The sequence below is a fragment of the Podarcis pityusensis genome (assembly GCF_964106645.2).
Source record: "Podarcis pityusensis genome assembly, chromosome: 6".
Taxonomy (NCBI): domain Eukaryota; kingdom Metazoa; phylum Chordata; class Lepidosauria; order Squamata; family Lacertidae; genus Podarcis; species Podarcis pityusensis.
This window is the reverse complement of record NC_138030.1, coordinates 51,480,211-51,498,578: the sequence shown is the minus strand read 5'-3', so window position 1 is coordinate 51,498,578 and position 18,368 is coordinate 51,480,211. Positions and strand designations below refer to the sequence as shown.

The window sequence follows — 18,368 nt, the reverse complement described above, 5'->3', positions numbered from 1 at the left end:
ATAACCCTACGTATCTGAATGAGGCTCATTGAATTATGCAGGACTTACTTCTGAGTAGACATAGTTGCAATGTGCTGTAAACTACCCCCTTGTTGTTCCCTACTGTATTCATTCTCACTCACTCGCTTTTGACCACAGCCCCACTTCTAACTTGCAACATCCGCGGTGCGCTACATTGAAGGGATGTTGTGAATGGTTGTTGAAACTACGCATTTTCTACACGAAATGTTAGGAACAGCACGGGCGGGCTTTTACTGCCCAATCGCAGTTAACGCTAAATTCCTAGCTTTTTTGCGTTGCCCCTATGGATACATTTCACTTCAACTCTGTGCGAAAATGGCGCCAAAAGAAACCAGGAAGTTGGTCGTCGTGACTCAGTTTTTGTTCCGTCTTTGACGCCGATTGGCTTGATGCTGTCAGCCCCTTTCTTTGCGAGCCTTCCGCTTGCCGGGATGAAGTTGTGCTTCGGTTTGATTGGCTCCACGCTAGTTGGAAGGAGGTTCTGAGTTGGACGCGCGCAAAGAAATCAACAAAGAGACGAAGGTAGGGATGTTACTCGTGGCCTGTCTCTCTAATAACACCGTTCTGAGTGTGAAAGTGCATAGAACACTCCCTAGTGTGCATATTCCTTCGTGCATGTGATATGAGGAGCCGAGCCCTTTGGTTTTACTACACACGCAGCGGATGAGGTTACAGAAACTTGAGGTGGTAGAATGTACCATACCAGTTCAGGCTACGGATGAAGGATCCGCATTTCTCCCCTATTGGGGAGCTGGGAGCTTCCTGCAGATAGAAAACTAGCACAACAAGGGAGTGACCCATGTAGAACTTTTCTCTCTGATGTGTTAAATTTTGTACTTTCAAAGAGTTTTGCATAGGAGATATAGATAGATAGATAGATAGATAGATAGATATCTAAAGTGATGCAATCTATTACAGAAACTCAGGATTCATTATCTGTCTATTCTTGTATATGTAGACTACATCTATTAAGGAGTAATAAAGGCAGGCCTCTTATATCACTCTTCAGTTGCCCTATAGTTCTGTCTATCCATATTGTCAGCATTTATATTCATAGTTCTTATTCACATCTTGCCACCTTGATGGAATACAGGGTACTGTATACAGTATAGAGTGTTGCACATATTGCTAATTTTGGATCTGGAGATGATGAAGAGAAATATAATTTGACAGTGGTACATTTTTTTTCTAGGCTGGCAATGAGCAAACTCCAGTTGGCAACACGCAGCAAGCTAGGAATACAAAGGAACACTGGGAAACAACAGAAATCGCTGAAAAAATGTGAAGGAAATACCACACTATGCAAAGGTGCTTGAGTTACAAAAATATTTTTTTCATCAGTGTAGGATGAAAGAAAATTGAAAATAATTGTTTGAACCTCTTTTCAGGATCACTTATTTTGTGGTAACAGCTATTGAACTCCCCTCAACTTTTTAGCTGGCTATGCATTCAAAGACTGAATCAGAAGCTGAAGTTACAAATATCTCAGATTTAATGCATCACTGATTCCACAAACTGGCTTTGGGATAGATGGAGTTTTCCTTATGAAGGAATTAGAAAATGTTTAGTGTTGCTTGGCCAACAACACAAAACCTGAAAATTTGTACCTTCCTTGCCTCCGTTCTTGTAACATTCTTCGACCCAAAATTATTTGGTGACTTTTTTAAAAAAAAGAAATTTAATTGAAACTTGTAGAGTCAGAAAAGTATTCTGTTTTAGAATAGTGTGACATAAGCAGACACGGTGCTTGTTGTCTAGTTTGCCATCATAGGGGCTCATCTTCCTGCTTTGAATTTGTGTGATACAGGGATGTGGAACATCCAGGCTGGGGTCTAATATGATCCTCCAAGAATCTCTATCTAGCCCATAGGACCCTCCCCAGGCCACACAACCTCCAGAGCCCCGCTGCTCATTAGCCCTGCTTTGCATCCTCCTTAACTGTTTTTGCTGGCTAGAATGTGTCCTTGAACTCTGAAAATGCTTCTTGCTTGAGTTAGATGGAACATAGAGAATAATGTGTGAGTGTGTAAAAAAAGTAGCCCACTACACAAAAGTAAAAATCCACATTCATTGCTCTCTACCCACATTTGTCTCCAGCCCTCCCCACCATTGGCATGTGGCCCCAAGAAGGTCACTCAGAAGGGAATGTGGCCCTTGGGCTGAAAAAGGTTTACCCAGCCCTGGAAGAATGACATGGACAAAGGAGATATCTGCTGAGGACTTCTGTTTCTGAGGTTAACAGAAAGAGCAGATCTTTGGGAAATATTTGTAGAGGGGTATGCCAGTAGGACTGCTGTTCTTCAGCTGTCTATCAAATACGTATTCCCCTCTGGCCCAGCACAGGTTTATCAACTGCCTTGTATATTTGTATAACCCGATAGAAATTGCCACTGCAAAAATTGTAACTGGCCTCTCTTTGTTGCAGGAGTTCCCAGCCAACAGTCTCCATTCCACACCTTCAGCAATGCAGCTGAAATCAAAGAGTTTCGGAAGAGGCTGCTCACCTGGTACAACAAATGCAAACGAGATCTTCCTTGGAGGAAATTGGTATGGCATATTGTGCTGGGCTTCTAGGATGCACAGAAATATCTCAGAAGAGAGAGACAATTGCTTTGCTGTGTCCTGTTCCCTAAAGTCCCCTGTTCACTTTTCTACAGGCTGCAAGTGAAGAGGATGCTGACAGACGAGCATATGCTGGTGAGAGCAAGAACACTCAGGAATTCTGCTGGGGATTCCTGCCATCTATCTGCATTCAGGGGTGCTCTAGAGATAAATGCCGCAGGCTGCACACAACACTGTCCTAGTGGTAGCAGCAATGTGGTGGTATCAGTTTTACTGCTGAGAAAAATACTTTGAATTGTGGCTCCTTAGTCCAATTAAGGACATTGGTGTTCTGCGTTGCTAGAGATCCCCTAGTCAGATCATGGCACTTGACTTTTGGCAGCAGTGTAATATTTAAGGGGCAAGATAGAACTGCATGCAGAACTAGTTATCTCCAGCTAAACAGTCCCCCTGGGATATAAAAAGGTTGCTTAACCTCTTACAATTGCCTTTAAAGTACCGTATTTTTCGCCCTATAGGACGCACTTTTTCCCCTCCAAAAATGAAGGGGAAATGTGTGTGCGTCCTATGGGGCGAATGAGGCTTTCGCTGAAGCCTGGAGAGCGAGAGGGGTCGGTGCGCACCGACCCCTCTCGCTCTCCAGGCTTCAGGAAGCTCTCCGCAAGCCTTGGGAGCCCGTGGGAGTTCCCACCATCCCGCTGTCCCCCGACCTGGTTTGGAGGCTGGCGGCGGGGAGAAGCCCGCTTCTCCCTGCCGCCAGCCCCACAAGCTCAGGGGACAGCGGGGAGGCGCAGCGTGCCATCCTGCTGTTCCCCGACCTGGTTTGGGCTTCAGGCAGATATCCGCAAGCCGTGGGAGCCCGGCGGGAAGTCATGCCAGTCTCCCAAGGCTTGCGGAGAGCTGCCTGTTCGGGGGGCTGGGGTCGGGGGAAGCTTCCCCCGCGCCTGGGGGGGAAATAATTCCCCCCTTTATTCCCCCCCCAAAAAAAACCTAGGTGCGTCCTATGGGCCGGTGTGCCCTATGGGACGAAAAATATGGTATATTGAGCAGCACATCCCCTCCCACTTGCCATGCAGAACAAGGAAGGTATCAGAATGCCTGATGCACCTGCTTTCTCTTTGTGCCTGCAGTGTGGGTATCAGAGATAATGCTCCAGCAGACCCAGGTGGCTTCAGTGATCAACTACTACAGTCGCTGGATGCAGGTGATGCTGAGATCCTTTTCTCTCTGTGACATGCTCTGTTGTGCATTAGCTCCTGAATTCTGGATCTTGGATCCATTGTGCTTTGGAGACCTTGTAAACAAGTCCCTGTTTTCCTTTTTGATACAGAAATGGCCAACCTTGCAGGACCTGGCTCAGGCTTCACTAGAGGTAAGAATGAGAATGCAATATTTTGTGTGTGTTCATGCATGAATATTTGAATGGAACATGCAGCTTTGCTCTCCACCCCACTTTAAAAAAGGATTTAAATATATTTCTTTTTTAAATACAGAAATACCCAAAAAATCCACAAAAATGAAATAGCAAAAAAAATACACTAAGCGAAAGCATTCATTATTGATCTGGTCTAATATTTTTTTTCTAACTCTTTCTATTTGGAAATAGGAGGTGAATGAGTTATGGGCAGGGCTTGGCTACTACTCCCGAGGGAAGCGACTCCAGGAAGGTGCACATAAGGTACTCTATAGGCAGTGGGTCAAGACACAAGGCATTTTTGCAAGAAGATAGTTCCCTTTATGTCCTGTGCTTACAGAAAGAAAGATTTTCTAATAGCCACTTAGGAAAGAACCAGGTGCAAAATAACTAGCTACTGTAGCTATTGTACTAACTACAGTGGTGCCCCGCAAGACGAATGCCTCGCAAGACGAAAAACTCACTAGACGAAAGGGTTTTGCGTTTTTTGAGTCGTTCCGCAAGACGAATTTCCCTATGGGCTTGCTTCGCAAGACGAAACGTCTTGCGAGTTTGTTTCCTTTTTCTTAAAGCCGCTAAGCCGTTAATAGCCGCTAAGCCGTTAATAGCCGCTAATAGCTGTGCTTCGCAAGACGAAGAGACTCGCGGAATGGATTAATTTCGTCTTGCGAGGCACCACTGTAGTCTAATTGGGAGTTCAGGTAGGAATAGCAAAGTGTTATTAGATGGCAAGGTGGGAACCCCAAATGGTTTACTCTTGAGCTGAGTAGCTTCCTAAAACTGAGGGCATAGTTTGTAGGAAATGTATATCCAAAATCCCCTAATGTTTGTATCCCACCCTTCCTCCAAGAGGCAATGGGCAGTATTTTCGTCTCATTATATCTTATCACCAGAAAGGTCACCTTCTTCTTAATGAGCTGCTCAGGTTGTGCTATAGAAACACGGAGCTCTGATACTGCTTCAGTCACTGAACCCTATATAGTGGCAGCAAGGCCATCCCAGTTGTTAGCCCCATCTGCAATGGCAAGTGCTTCTTCAGTGAAAGCCAACCTACTCCTACTGCAATAGAGCAGGGGGCTAGGAAGGTTCTGCAATAGCTTCTTCCAAGGAGAGCAGTGCCACATCCTCTGGCTGGAGGAACACTGCCCTCACAGGCTCATCAGATAGAAGTACTTCCAGGGCTGACCCTGCATTCCCTTTCCCCTCCTGCTTCAGAGTCCTCAGCCTCATCCCCTGAAGAAGGGGAATCTGACTCCAGGATCATGACACCTTAAAGGCATGTTGGAAGTTTTAACGGTGTGTCTAAGAACCACCAGAGGGGATGCTTTTGAGTGACAATGTCCCTGTGTTGCTTCAACTGGGTTTATTTTGCAGTTGGTGTCACAGATGGAAGGACATATGCCCAGGACAGCAGAAGAGCTGCAGAAGCAGTTGCCAGGAGTTGGAAAGTACACTGCAGGAGCTATTGCATCCATAGCGTTTGGTCAGGTAATGAGGTTGCAGTCTGAGTGGGCAGATTTGCTTTAGGAATATGCACAAAGGAATATTACCCAACCTGGCTTTGGGCTTCTGAGTCCTTAGTCAATATAGGGGGCTAGACATTTCTTATCTCCTTTCCCTTTGCAGCTGTTGTTCACTCCTGTGTTTCCCTTGATGCCCCTAAAAACAGTGAATTGGCTACTAATTCCCTCACTGTTAGCGCTAGAACAAGTAGGAACAAATAGGAAGATCTCAGCCAAGGAAGTGGTGTGTAATTTAGATTTCTGCTCTGTATGGAATGATTTCATAACCTATATAAATGAAAAGAAAGAGTATCAATACCTTTCTAACCCTGTGACTGGAAGAAAGACTAAATTGTGGCTAGTCTTGGTCATCAGTCCTAAAGAGTAACTTCCTTTTGTACAATACAAACACAAACCATACAGAGGTGGTATCTGGCAAGAGAAACAAATATTAATACAGAATTTAATACGGTCACTAGACATTACTAGCTAAGCCACTAAACAATGACTTGTACCTCTGTGCACTCTACTTCAAACCAAAGACTTCCTGAACCATACTTGATATCTTAACCACTACGTAATCTCAACTTTCCATGGATTCACAGAGTGAATTTGATGCAGGCAGAGGGCCCTCTTTGGCCTGGTTGGGCTCTTCAGTAGCTCTGTCAGCAGCCCTTAATAGAGGCTGGAGCACAAGTTGTCACAAGTACAGTAACAGCTGGGTTGCTGTTTTGTCCAATGCATCCAGGTGACCGGTGTGGTGGATGGGAACGTAATTCGGGTCTTGTGCCGTACACGAGCCATTGGTGCTGACCCTGCCAATGCATCTGTTGCTGACAGACTCTGGTAAGGGAAGGAATGGGGTTGGGATGATGCAAGCATAGTTTTAGGACCTGAGAGTCAGGAAAGGACAATAGCTTTTGGAAAATAAAAGTATTTTGTTCCTTCTTCCCCATCAGATATCCAAACTGGAGACAACACATCCTGGCAAAATCTAAACTGTTCACAGCCAGTCTCTAATTGCATATAGTGAACTTGCAGTTGGTCTCCTCTTGCTGGTAGTGGCCCTACGCACACATATGAGTTTGAACTCTTAAGGTCAAAAAGATAGTGAATTAGCAGTTGAATCAGCAAACCAGGAGCTGTACACACACCCAGAGAAGTTGGGGTGAATAATTCAGTCCTTCACATGTAAGAAAGTTCCATTCAAATCAATGGTAGTCCTAACTAAATGTTTGTTGGCTCAAGAGGAAGAGCTAGGTGCTGTGGAGACTGACAGAGGGCAGAGAATTTAGAAATGCTGCTCTTCATCTTTGGAAACTCCCCATTACTGATTGCTGAGCTTTTACAGAATGCTGGTTTCTAAAGCCCCCTCTAAAATTAGGGAGTAGGTAGCCACCTCCCTAAGAAATGCTTCCCTACAGCACAGAGCGACAGCTGGCAGCCCCAGGGCAGTTTTTGTGCAAAACTAGCACCTCTCTCTGTCTCTTTTTTTCACTCTCAGCTCTCCCATCAATGTGGTTGTAGGTCAACAAAGCTCAGGAGTTGTTCTTTTTTGAGGCTGCTGCTTTAGAAAGACTTGTTATGCTTGCTAATGTAGGCTGCTGTCGTTCTTAGGGCTTTAGCACACACTCTGGTGGACCCATCCTATCCCGGTGACTTTAACCAAGCGATGATGGAATTGGGGGCAACTGTGTGCACTCCCAAGGCCCCACGGTGCATGGAGTGTCCCGTGAAGCAGCACTGCAGAGCACACCACAAAGTAAGGGAGCTCCTCCTCTATACCCTTTGCTCTGGTGTTTTGCTGTGGAGTCAGATTATTATTATCTGTTGGGAAAGAAGAGCCATTTCCTGCAAAGCTCCCTGAAAAACTTAACACTCCTTGTACACATACCACACAGACATTGTATGGGGGTTCTGCATGTCTACCTGCATGTCTGCTCAGAAATACTTTCTTCAGTGGTGCTTACTCCCTAGTAAGTGTGTTTAGGAATGCTGCCATGCACATAAATTCCCTCGGAGTTCGTTCAATTTCATATGGTTGGATTTCTTCCTAAGCAGAAATACAGTCTAACAAAGCCACCTATTGATGCTTCGTTATAATGTTTTCAGTTAATCATATTCTAAATTGTGGATCCTTCCTAATTCCTTTCACATAACAAGGCCCACTTCATCTCTTTTTTAAAATGTTGCATATACAACACAGATGTGTATCCTATTCTGTCCTTGGGTTTGGTCTCAACTTTGGAATCATGGCTAATGTCAGCATATAGCTTGATGTTAAGACTGAGGACATGGGAGTTCTAGAAGAAGCCACAAGTACTTGCACAGTCCCCCCACCTCTCTGTTCACTGATAGTTTGAACCTTTTCCTGCAGGTGGAAAAAGAGCAGGCAGCCTCTGCCAAGAAACTGTTAGGAAAACCTGCTTCTAAGTGCCCCCAGGTGCTGGATGTAGAAGAATGTGGTAAGCGCATGAGAAGACCTGGCATTACCAGGTTGGTGGTTTGGAGTTTTTACAAGGTGGGAAAGCTCTCAGATCTCCACCTCCAGCAAATCTCTACCTTCTCTTCCCAATTCCACCAGCAGCCCTTCTTTATTCAGGGTAGTAGATGCAAGAAGAAGGGGGAAGAACCACAGCCATCTTCTGTAGCCAGCAAATTAAGGGCACTCCCCACCAAAAAACCAAACATACTAAATCCAGATCCGTTTTTAAGGAGCAAACATGTGGCCTTTTTATTTGAGCAGGCTTTTGCGATGGTTTATGAGAGTGTTGTGATGAATGGTTTTTGATGAGGTCTACATAAAAATAATCATTAAAATGCAAGCAAACAAACCCACACTTAATACAGTGGTACTTCAGGTTACCATACGCTTCAGGTTACATACTCCGCTAACCCAGAAATAGTGCTTCAGGCTAAGAACTTTGCTTCAGGATGAGAACAGAAATTGTGGGGGCCACCAGGGGGCGCATTGGAAGATGGCCGACAATAACATCTCTCTGACCCACATGAGGTAATTAAGAGGCTGCTATGGGAGTATGTAGCCTCCCTTGCCCCCCCAAGGGGATGGGGGGGACTGCCTTGCCAGCTGTGTCCATAATTCACCCCCAGATTCGAAAGAAGGGGGTGTGGACACTTACCACGAAGCCCTCGAGTGAGATCGGCTCTCCCTGATGCTGTCTCCAATCAGCGCACTGGTTCTCATTAGCTCGAAATATATAATTGGAAATATATAATTGGAAAGAAGCTAATGCACATACATCAAGTGAAGATCGGGAGTAAAGACTGCTGATTAATGGGATCTCTGGGAGCGGAGCGACGGGTTGGATAAATAAATCAAGTGAAGAATCATCATTAAAAGACTGGTATGTCGGAGTGAAACGGAAAGGGGGGGGAGGAAAAAACTTTTCTTTTTTTGCCTTATGTGAGTACCAATAACCCCTCCCCTCCAGAGAGAAGAATTGTTGCGATTATTAATCACAAGCAGGAGACTAAGAACTGTGTGGGAATGAATTACTGATTAAAGAGAGAACTGGTGGAAACATCGGGGAATGGAAGGAAAGTTTTATGACGCAGCAATAAATGGAATCTCGTGAAGACAGGCTTGCCTAAGGAGGACGAGGGGGAGGAGGACCAGGGTCATTGGAATATGAATGTATGGTTATCGGAACGTTATCTTGACCTGGCAGGGCCCTCTGAGATATAAATTGGCAATCCTGTAAATCAACAGACGGACTGTGGGAATGTTTTTAACGGAGGTGTGGAAATGGCGTCTGTCCTTTATGTGATATGACTTTTGGAGAGTGTAAAACCCACACAGGAGATGTTTGTCTTTCACCCGCTTGTGAAGATTATCAGAGATCACAAAGAAAGGAATATATGATAGCAACAAGAAGATGAAGAAAATAACAAAAAGACTATCTGGACAGAACTGGATAGAACTGTTTAATCAAAGCAGCAGCAAGAGTGATGTTTGGACCCCTTTCGGAGCTTGAAGTATGGGTACCCCCAACAAAAATTTTAAAAATTTGGCTGTATAATTTGGAATTAATGCGATTTGATTGGCCTGTTAATAAAAATTATTTTAAAAAAAGAGAGAGAACAGAAATCGTGCTCCGGTGGCACAGCGGCAGTGGGAGGCCCCATTAGCTAAAGTGCTTCAGGTTAAGAACAGTTTCAGGTTAAGAACGGACCTCCAGAACGAATTAAGTACTTAACCTGAGGTACCACTGTATGTTGATTGCATTTTAATTATCAGTCTGATGGATTTTATGCTTGTATTTGTATGCTGCCTTACGTTTATGGCAAATGCATGGCAAAAATTCATTTTTAAACATGTCTGTCCCTAAAAGCTCTCTGGTAGAGAAGCAGAGGAGCACTGGATCCTTCCTCTGAAGTATCTTATTTCCCCTGCAGGTAATTTTTGTACCATAGTTGCTCTCTGCTTCTGGTAATCTGTTGTTTGAATTGTGTAGGTTTATCTATGAGAACCTAGTAAATGACTACACATTGATCTCTTTCACACGTGTGATTGCATAGAGTCTACAGATAGATCAGAGGCGGGAAACATTTTCACCCCAAGTGCTACGTTCTGTAACGGGTAACAGAAACGACTCTATCCTTCAGCCAGGCAAGCAAAATGTATTATCACAGTTCAGGGAACATTCCTGCCAGGCTGAGACACTTGAGGAGGCCATGAGAGGCATGGCCTGTGGAGAGTTCCAAGGGTCCAATAGAGAAACATGGATGACTGGAGGTTTCCCACCCTGGTATAGAGCTATTGACTAGACTGGCTCAAATTCAGTTTAGGTGTGCAGTTCATGCTGCATTGAGGAATATATTTATTTATTTGCAGTGAGATTAGAAGTTTCTTGTTTGGTTGTGAATTGACATTTGTCAGCTTTGCCCCCATGGAATGGGCAGCATTGGTTTAACTCTGGCTTCATTAGCAAGCCAGGCCTTCCTGTCCTAGAACATGCCACTTCCAGCAAATATGCTTTGCAGACAGTTGCCTGTTGCCCACAGTTCAGAGCCAGGCATCTCATCTGTTTCATTCTTCTGATTTGTAGCTGCTGCCACCACAGGGAGCTGCTCCCTCTGCCTGCCTCCTTCAGAGCCATGGGATCCCAGCCTTGGTGTGACCAACTTCCCCAGGAAAACTGCCAAGAAGCAGCCCAGGACCGAGTGCACAGCCACATGTGTGCTACAGAGAAAGTGCAGTGATGGGAAACCAGAGTACCTTATTGTGCAGAGACCTAGCACAGGTAATGGTCTGAGAAAGGGAGGCTTACCATGCCTGGAAAATCTGTTGTTACATCTCCAGCTCCTGTACCCCACCCACGTCAGTGATCATTCCAATTTTATGTTGAGGCACGTTTATGACTTTGAGCTAGTGGTTGCAGAAAACAGATGCCTGCAAGATGGGTCAAGTTTATCTGCCAGTCCATTCCAGGCTGCTATACTAGGTGCCAGGCAAAAACGTTTCAATATAACCAGGCCTTTGGCTGATTAAGGTTCTATGGTCTTTAAAATGTGATTGTGGGAGGGAGGGTTATTGGTTTGTTTTTGTTTATTATGTATCTTGTGTTCTCATTTTGTATTTTTATGTTGTGAACCACCCTGTGGTTTTCAGATGAAGGGTGGTATACACATTTAATAAATAGATAGATACCCTGGGCACCCAGACCTGTCTCTGTTATTGAGCATTTTTTCAGCTGTTGAAAAATTCATGCCACAGTTGAAGTAAAAGAAAACCAGCTGAATTATTTAAGGCATTACTTTCACCTGCACTAGTCAAGGGAGAGAGCACTCAGCCCTGACGTAGGCATGTACCTTAGGAGCACTGCTCGTTTACTATGGAAGCAGTGTTTTCTAAATACATGTCTGATAGATGGTTATGTTTAAAATATGATATTGACAACACAGTATTTATTTAGAGCATTTCCTTGGTGTTTTGTGTACATTATCCCAGGAATCTCTGTGACAGCCTTATTAAGTAGATGCATATTATCCCAGGTTTTTAGATATGGCTGAGAATATGTAACTTTGCCAGAGGATACCAAATTTTATGTCCAAGATGATTTTTTGAACCAGGGATTTCTAGCTCATAACTCAGGCTCTTAACTACTGTACAATATCAGCTTGTGCTGGTGACGGTACATTTTCTTGCAGGTTTGTTGGCAGGGCTTTGGGAGTTTCCAAGCCTCCTCCTTGAGTCAGGGCAGGAGAAGCGGCAGAAAGCAGCGCTGGCAGATCACCTCCAAGCCTGGGTTGGTAGTAACGTGGCAACAAGACGCCTGCAGCATGTTGGAGAGGTACATTGGACCCCCCTCCCTGCAGAATTGGCCCATTGTTTATACAGTGTCTCTCCAGCAAGTACCTCCCCTCTCGCCGCCACCTCCCCTTGCATGGGATTTACAACCTGGGTGGCATTAGCATCAGAATCTCTGTTGCTATTAACTGCCAAACAAAACCTTCAGGATGTGTGCCATGCATGAAGCTGGTTTGATGGGGAAGACAGTTGTTCTGTTTTGTAACTGACAGATGGAAAGTTTTGCAGTTAAATACCTGGCAATGAAATTACTGCCCCCATGAATGTCTGGAACAGTATTTGTCAGGGTTGAATTAAATCTCACTTCCAGCCATTCAGTCCTCAGATTATTTTTAGATTATCACTCAGATTATGCCATAGGTGGGAGAGATCATCATGTCTTGCTAGTCAGCTACTGCCCGTCTTAAGCTTAGCAGCCCCAAGTGCTGGCCTCCCACTGTCTGCCTGCTTCAATGGTTACTTGGAGCGCAGAGTATCACTTGACAAGTGGAGTGAACTACTTGACCCCCAAAGGCGCACTCCTCCATTATCTCCCGAGACAGACGGATGCCAACAGGCTACATTCCAGCCAAACAAAAGTCAGGTTTTAATATACATACACACACATACTTTCATCCAGGCAGGCCAGGAGCATTATTGCACTTCAAGGCCACATTCCAGCCAGGCAAAAACACTTGGAGGAGTATGACTGGGGAGGGGTGTGGAATGGGAAGGAGGCACAACCTAGTGTGAGTCTCAGCGACTGAGAAGAGAAGCCTGGAGAACTGCAGTCTGCCTCCAGGCCTGTGCCCCTGTCCTAGTTCTAGAGCACAGTCTCTGCTTTCTTCCCTGTCTTCACTCCCACAGACAAGTAGGTTATGTACCTGCAGCTCCTTGTCCTGAAACAATGAAGGTTGGGAAGGAGAAGCTCCCAGGTCTCCATGCAAAGCCCAGCCTCCCTCTATGAGGCTGCAGCTGGGTTTCTTCCTTCCCAAGGAACTTGTCCTTCTTACCTGCCAGAAGGTAGGGAGGGAAGGGATGCTGTGACATAACGGCATCTCTCACCTTCCCTAACCACATCTACATATCTTCAAATCCTTCACCAGGTTCTCCATATCTTCTCCCACATCCGCCAAACATACGTGATCTACTCTTTGAATCTGGATCAAGATGAAGGAAACTGGGATGTGGAGCTGGAGCTGCCGGCATCCCGGTGGGTGACCGAAACAGAATTCCACAACTCTGCCATCTCCACAGCCATGAAGAAGGTACTGAGAATCTAGAGCTTGGTTGCTTCAAGTTTCCCAATGGACCCACATGTCAATTTCTCCTGAGAGATGCAGGTGATGCAACAGCATGGAATGTTAGCCCCAGCTTCTGGGGAAATGCAAACGTTAACTGCAGCTGGAAGTATGACTGAACATAGCTTTCTAGCAAGGGATACACTTGGTCCACTTTTAGCTGCTTCTCTTGTTATGTGTGCTCTGTCTCCTCTTTCACACTGTCCCTGTGTTTCTGGCTCAAGCAATCAGTGGTTCCAGGGGGCAGCTGATACGTTAAAAACGCCTTTGTACGTAAACAGTTGCAACCTGCCCCCTCATATGGAGTCAACACCATGTATTCATTATGGTGCTAGATGTGTTATGTGGACTGTCCTACTTTTCCAGGTCTTGAAAGCTTATGAAAAGTGGAGCCCTACAATCAGCACTGCCAAGGTAAGGACATCCGTTTGCTAGAGCTGAACAGCTCTTACCTCTCTCTGCAGCTCCAATCATGTTCCTAGAATTATTATTCTTATTTATTCCCCGCCCATCTGGCTGGGTTTCCCCAGCCTCTCTGGGTGGCTTACAGCATATCTAAAAACATAATAAAAACATCAAGTGTTAGAAACCTCCCAATACAGGGCTGCCTTCAGATGTCTAAAAGTTTTGTACTTCTTTATCTTCTTGACATATGAAGGGAGGGCGTTCCACAGGGAACAGCATCTCGCCCCTCTGTCTACTGAGCTCCATCACTGGTCCTGCATGTTGGGAGCCACCAGTTTGAGGCTTGCCAACTGCACAACCTTCCAACCACGCTGGGTGGGTCCTGCTGGTTTGTCTCCACCCTTCTTACCAATATTAGGCCTATAAGCAAGGGGATGGGATTTAGAGGTGGCCGCAGTGCTTTCTCCGTCAAATGCATATGCATGTGTGACTGTACAGATTGTCAAGAGGAAACAGGACTCCCTACACACCAGCCAGACCCTGCATGAAGAAGGTAGTTTTTCCAAGAGGCAACTTTCTCTGGATTCATTTCTTGCAACAAATCCCGGGGACTGATGGCAGTCCCTATGCTCTGCCTGACCTCATGTGAGTACACCTCATTCCACGCCCAGCAACCTTGTACAACACTTGGAAGCCCCATTGGTGCCTTCTCAATGAGCATCACCGAAAGGTCTCAAGATTCTCGCCTGGGATGACACTACCCAGGCAGTGAGGTGTGCCTGCCTGTTGTAAACAGTGCTAAGCTCCATAATCTTACTAGAGTTCAGGGCTGTGGGATGAGTCCAGTTGTTTTGTCTGCATTACCATTCAGCTGATGTGCCTTACCTTATAGTTTCGGAGATGAGGGACTGATCTCCAGCAAGGATGTGGTCATACTGGAATGAAACACTGTGGCTGCAATGAGGGCATCATGGGGATGTTGTGACATTGCCCCCCTCCACTCCAATACATAACACGGGCACAATTCAAACAAGTGTGGCTGTAGTGGCTCCTAGGAGGTCAGAGTTTATTGGTGTGCCACACTGCAGTAAAATGGACTTTTAAAAAAAGTATATGAGGCAGGCTGACTGAAAGACTTATTCTCCTGTGGATGCTAAGCAAAAAGACTCAATGTCTCTTCTGCATCCTTCTTAAATGTTGCTTTCTTAGAGCTAGTTTATTCTCAAGGACAAGTAACTATGCAATTACCATTTGCTCACATCCATAGTCAAGAAAGTGTTTTGCTGCTGTACTAGATGCCACAATTACTGGAGTTCACAGATGAAACTGTTTTTCAGTACATGCAGTGTCCTGTTTTAATTGTGGGTTTGCTAATAAAATTTTAATGAATTTTTACTGTGGCGGTTATTTAGTTATGCTTTCTTCTTCTTAACTGATTGTATTATTCACACTGTAGCGTTGAAAATTGGCACGCGTGCAAACACACACAACCTTAAATATTGTACTAGCATGTTGATACCTGCACAGCCATGTCACTGGCAAGGAACCAAGAAAGTCCCTTTAAAAGCAAGCATTCAGAAATCTGTTAATACAAAGGTGGAATATTGTGGAGTTTTCAGTTCTTTTCCCACTATTTCTAGTATTTGCCATTTCACATGTGAAAAAAGCACAATAAATGACTACTCTATAATCTCCCCATTGCTCCCCTGCGACAAAAAGGGGCACATTGGTAACATTTATCAAAAGGGTAACTACCCTGCCATAAGCAATGTGGAAATATGCTATTAGGCATGTCCTTTTTGTAAAGTACAGCTAAGTAGCAGTATCTGTTCCCCAAGATGAAGAAACAGCAAGTTCATAAAAGCTCAGCCACACAGTGAGCAAACACATAAATAAGACCTTGTTCGTTGCATAATGTTGATAAGAATCAGATTCTAAATATTCTAAACTCAGAAGGGAATTAATACAGAGAAGCATGTAACAATGTGTTCTATTACAGAACTACAAAGAAATATTTAAAGTTAACGCAATTGTGTTTTTAATGCAAATATAATAAAAAATAGTCTCAACTGATATTTTTTTTTTAAAGATCAACCCTGACTTAAACACATATATCTTTATTACTATAAGTATTCCACATGCCCAAATAAATATCCAAACAAGACTGACAATTGAAAGATGTTTAAAACTTAACACAATTGTAACAAAAATTAAGCAAGTTTACTAAAGAAATAAGCTGTTCTTCAGCTGACTAGCAGGCCAAATTGAAATAGTAAAACATATTACCAACTAGAGCTAAAACAAAAAAAAATGCTATTATACCCAACACTTAAAAGAACATTATACTTCAGTGTTATAATTTAAATAGTAAGTTATAAATAAATCTTATAATTTAAATTGTTGTTAATAAACATATTAATGTTTTGCTGTGATCTCATCACAAATATACTTGAGGCAGAAACCATTCAAGTAACAGTTTTTTAAAAGAGCTTCAGCACATAGTTTTGTACTGAAGAAGATGGATTTCATATATTGAAGAACACCATTTCTTGTTCTGGGACAATGTTGGGCAAGCATCAGCCTGATACTACCCCTTTCCATGTTTCTTAGTCTTTGCCTCTGGAGCCCCAGATCTACAAGGATCTACAAAGATCTACAAAGAGCCAGATTTCTATGCTTTCTGTTTGTCTCGCTTGTTCCAGCAGTGAAGCTTGTTGATAAAGATGCAGAATAGAGAAGCCCTGTTCTAGGAGTATTGACCACACTTGTTTGCAGCCAAGATGCAGCTGCCATCACAATGTTTCTTTGCTGTGGTTAGAGCTCCCAACTCAAAATAGGTCAGCAATGTGTAAAAAGTTCTGATTAGGTGGGTCATCCAGATCACATGGATACTTTTTACACCAGTGAAAGCAACTCTGGTGGAGGTGCAGAGCCAGTTTAGGAAGTATGCACATGATCTAGAACTCCTTATGTCATTGATATAACAGGGAAACCAACCCCTTAGGAGCAGGTTTGCAGAACTCGCACCATCAGGTTCACATATACACTGAGCACAAGAATGTGTAACGGGGTGTTGGTGCGCATTCTTCAAACTCGCTGGTCCATATAGTTTTGTACAGACTGCCAGAGAGCACGAATGTTTCCCTCGCCAAAACCTGTGGCCCCACATCGCTCTATAAGCTCCAGGAAGAAAGTATCCTCTGTAAAGAGAGGCTTTGTGAAGATCTGCATGAGGTATTGCTTCTCACAAAGGCCTCCAGAGCTACCGCTGCCTCCTACGCCAGCGTCCAGAAGGATGCCATGGTCCTTCAGGAGCTGAAGATTTTGCCCAGCTTGCCTTATCTCCTCCACCTTCCTTTTCTCACTGTAGTATGATAAGGGGGGCTTGAAAAAGTTTGCGCCAGATCTGGCCATGGCTGCAGCGGCTCCTATAATACCTGTGGTGTAGAGTGCCACGTGTTGGATGCCCGATCCACCGTGCTGCTCTAAGAAAGTATCCACCTGGTTCTTCTTTTGATCTGACAGAGACTCAGCTAGAATAATTTTACAGTCATTGCGAAGCAGAGTCGGATCGCTTCCATTGGACTGCATGGCAGTAAGACGAAGACCCATACCAGCACCCTGGATTGTATAGCCATCAGTACCATTGTCTTGCTGGTGGATGGGGAAACGCTGGAATCCCAAACAGTTCTTGTACCAGTCCAGCACAGCTTGCGAGCTACCTTGGGGGCAAGCATAGGTGATATGGTCAAAATGTGTCACCTGGCCACCCACCTGGACCTTGGGAGCACCCTCCACCATGTGGAAACCAGGCAGGAACGGTCCGCTGTACCGAGATCTGTCAAGTAGTGTGTGGCTGACGTTGCCTATGATGGATCCCACTACTGAATAAGTGACGTGGCCATTTTCATCTTCCACAGCTGTGGGAGGGATGAGGATCTGGCATCCTCGTTCCTGTAGGCTTTGGGAGATGCCAGGTACATCTTCTGCCTCAAAGCAAATGTTGGAGGCTGTACTGACGGCATATTCTAGGTCCACGTCGTACAGAATTCCTTTATCCTTGCGGCAGCCTGAAGATGGCACAGGTGGAGCGTCTCTCTTGGCAGGCTTCAGCCTTTCATTGACGAGAAAAATGGCATCCCCTCTCCGGAAGGCCAGCTGCCTGCTCCATTCTGCCACCCGTGCAGCAAACAGCTCGAATCCAAACTGGCGCACCAAGTTGCTGGCCAGCTGTTGCCCCTCAGGGACGTGGAACCCAATGTGGCACATCCGGTTCAGAAGACCAGGCATTATGCAGTTTGAAAGGGTGGTCAATGGTAACACAACTTTTGCTGCTAGACCTACAGAAACAAAAGAAAGCCAGCTCAGTTGTTGTGGGGTGGGGAAGCTCAGTCGGTAGAGCACAAGACTCTTAATCACAGGCTCATGAGTTCGAGTCCCAGGTTAGGCAAAAGTTCCCTGCATTACAGAGGGGGTTGGGCTAGATGACCCTAGTGGTCCCTTCCCTGGATGGGAACAGGGGCCTGTTCTGTTAGTGCCTCCAGGTTTTGTAGGGGGGGCAGGAGGAGGAGGAGGCAGCTCTGTGCCACCTCCCTTCGGCTGACGTGTGCCTGAAAAATCAAAGGAATCCAGGTCTGGGGGGGGGGGAAATCTGCCCCTCCCCCAGAAATCTGCACGTTTCTCTGCCTAGCTGCAGAGTCTATCTTTTCCCTCTCTTTCCCCTTTAGATCTTGCCTCAGGCCTCTGAGTGAAAGCTTATCTGCCGTGTGTCTTTGATTCCTCATGCGAAAGTGACTTTCACGTAGCAGGCAGGCAGGCAGGCGCCGGAACTCCTCCTCCTCCCGCCGCTGACT

General features: G+C 45.1%; 2 protein-coding genes across 4 annotated transcripts; one reads left to right on the top strand and one right to left on the bottom strand.

The window, feature by feature from the left end:
* The first annotated feature begins 11 nt into the window (after positions 1 to 11).
* Positions 12 to 14,910, top strand: MUTYH (mutY DNA glycosylase). Of its 3 annotated transcripts, XM_081009437.1 has the most exons (17): positions 12 to 543; positions 1,214 to 1,329; positions 2,447 to 2,568; positions 2,679 to 2,718; positions 3,714 to 3,787; positions 3,914 to 3,955; positions 4,190 to 4,261; positions 5,372 to 5,485; positions 6,248 to 6,345; positions 7,117 to 7,261; positions 7,877 to 7,964; positions 10,569 to 10,763; positions 11,671 to 11,813; positions 12,916 to 13,077; positions 13,477 to 13,524; positions 14,014 to 14,160; positions 14,408 to 14,910. In XM_081009437.1, exons 2-16 carry the CDS (start codon positions 1,221 to 1,223, stop codon positions 14,128 to 14,130), a joined length of 1,569 nt encoding a protein of 522 aa, XP_080865563.1. In that variant the 5' UTR covers positions 12 to 543; positions 1,214 to 1,220; the 3' UTR covers positions 14,131 to 14,160; positions 14,408 to 14,910. The 3 variants fall into 3 exon arrangements, with proteins under 3 accessions (XP_080865563.1, XP_080865562.1, XP_080865564.1); XM_081009436.1 differs by having other exon boundaries at positions 17 to 543; positions 14,014 to 14,910; XM_081009438.1 differs by lacking the exons at positions 12 to 543; positions 1,214 to 1,329; positions 2,447 to 2,568 and having other exon boundaries at positions 3,660 to 3,787; positions 14,014 to 14,910.
* Positions 14,911 to 16,490: 1,580 nt separating this feature from the next.
* Positions 16,491 to 18,355, bottom strand: HPDL (4-hydroxyphenylpyruvate dioxygenase like). The gene is made up of 2 exons (XM_081009516.1): positions 18,250 to 18,355; positions 16,491 to 17,855 (listed from the first exon to the last, which is right to left on the bottom strand). The coding sequence occupies exon 2, from the start codon at positions 17,803 to 17,805 to the stop codon at positions 16,603 to 16,605; it is 1,203 nt and encodes a 400-aa protein (XP_080865642.1). The 5' UTR covers positions 17,806 to 17,855; positions 18,250 to 18,355; the 3' UTR covers positions 16,491 to 16,602.
* Between the last annotated feature and the right edge of the window lie 13 nt (positions 18,356 to 18,368).

Bases quoted from the DNA above. Each gene is read 5' to 3' on its own strand.
- MUTYH (XM_081009437.1), top strand. From the start codon at position 1,221: ATGAGCAAACTCCAGTTGGCAACACGCAGCAAGCTAGGAATACAAAGG. The intron at 7,262-7,876 runs GTAAGGGAGCTC...CTTTTCCTGCAG, and splicing joins ACTGCAGAGCACACCACAAA to GTGGAAAAAGAGCAGGCAGC. The intron at 7,965-10,568 runs GTAAGCGCATGA...TCTGATTTGTAG, and splicing joins GCTGGATGTAGAAGAATGTG to CTGCTGCCACCACAGGGAGC.
- HPDL (XM_081009516.1), bottom strand. From the start codon at position 17,805: ATGCCTGGTCTTCTGAACCGGATGTGCCACATTGGGTTCCACGTCCCT.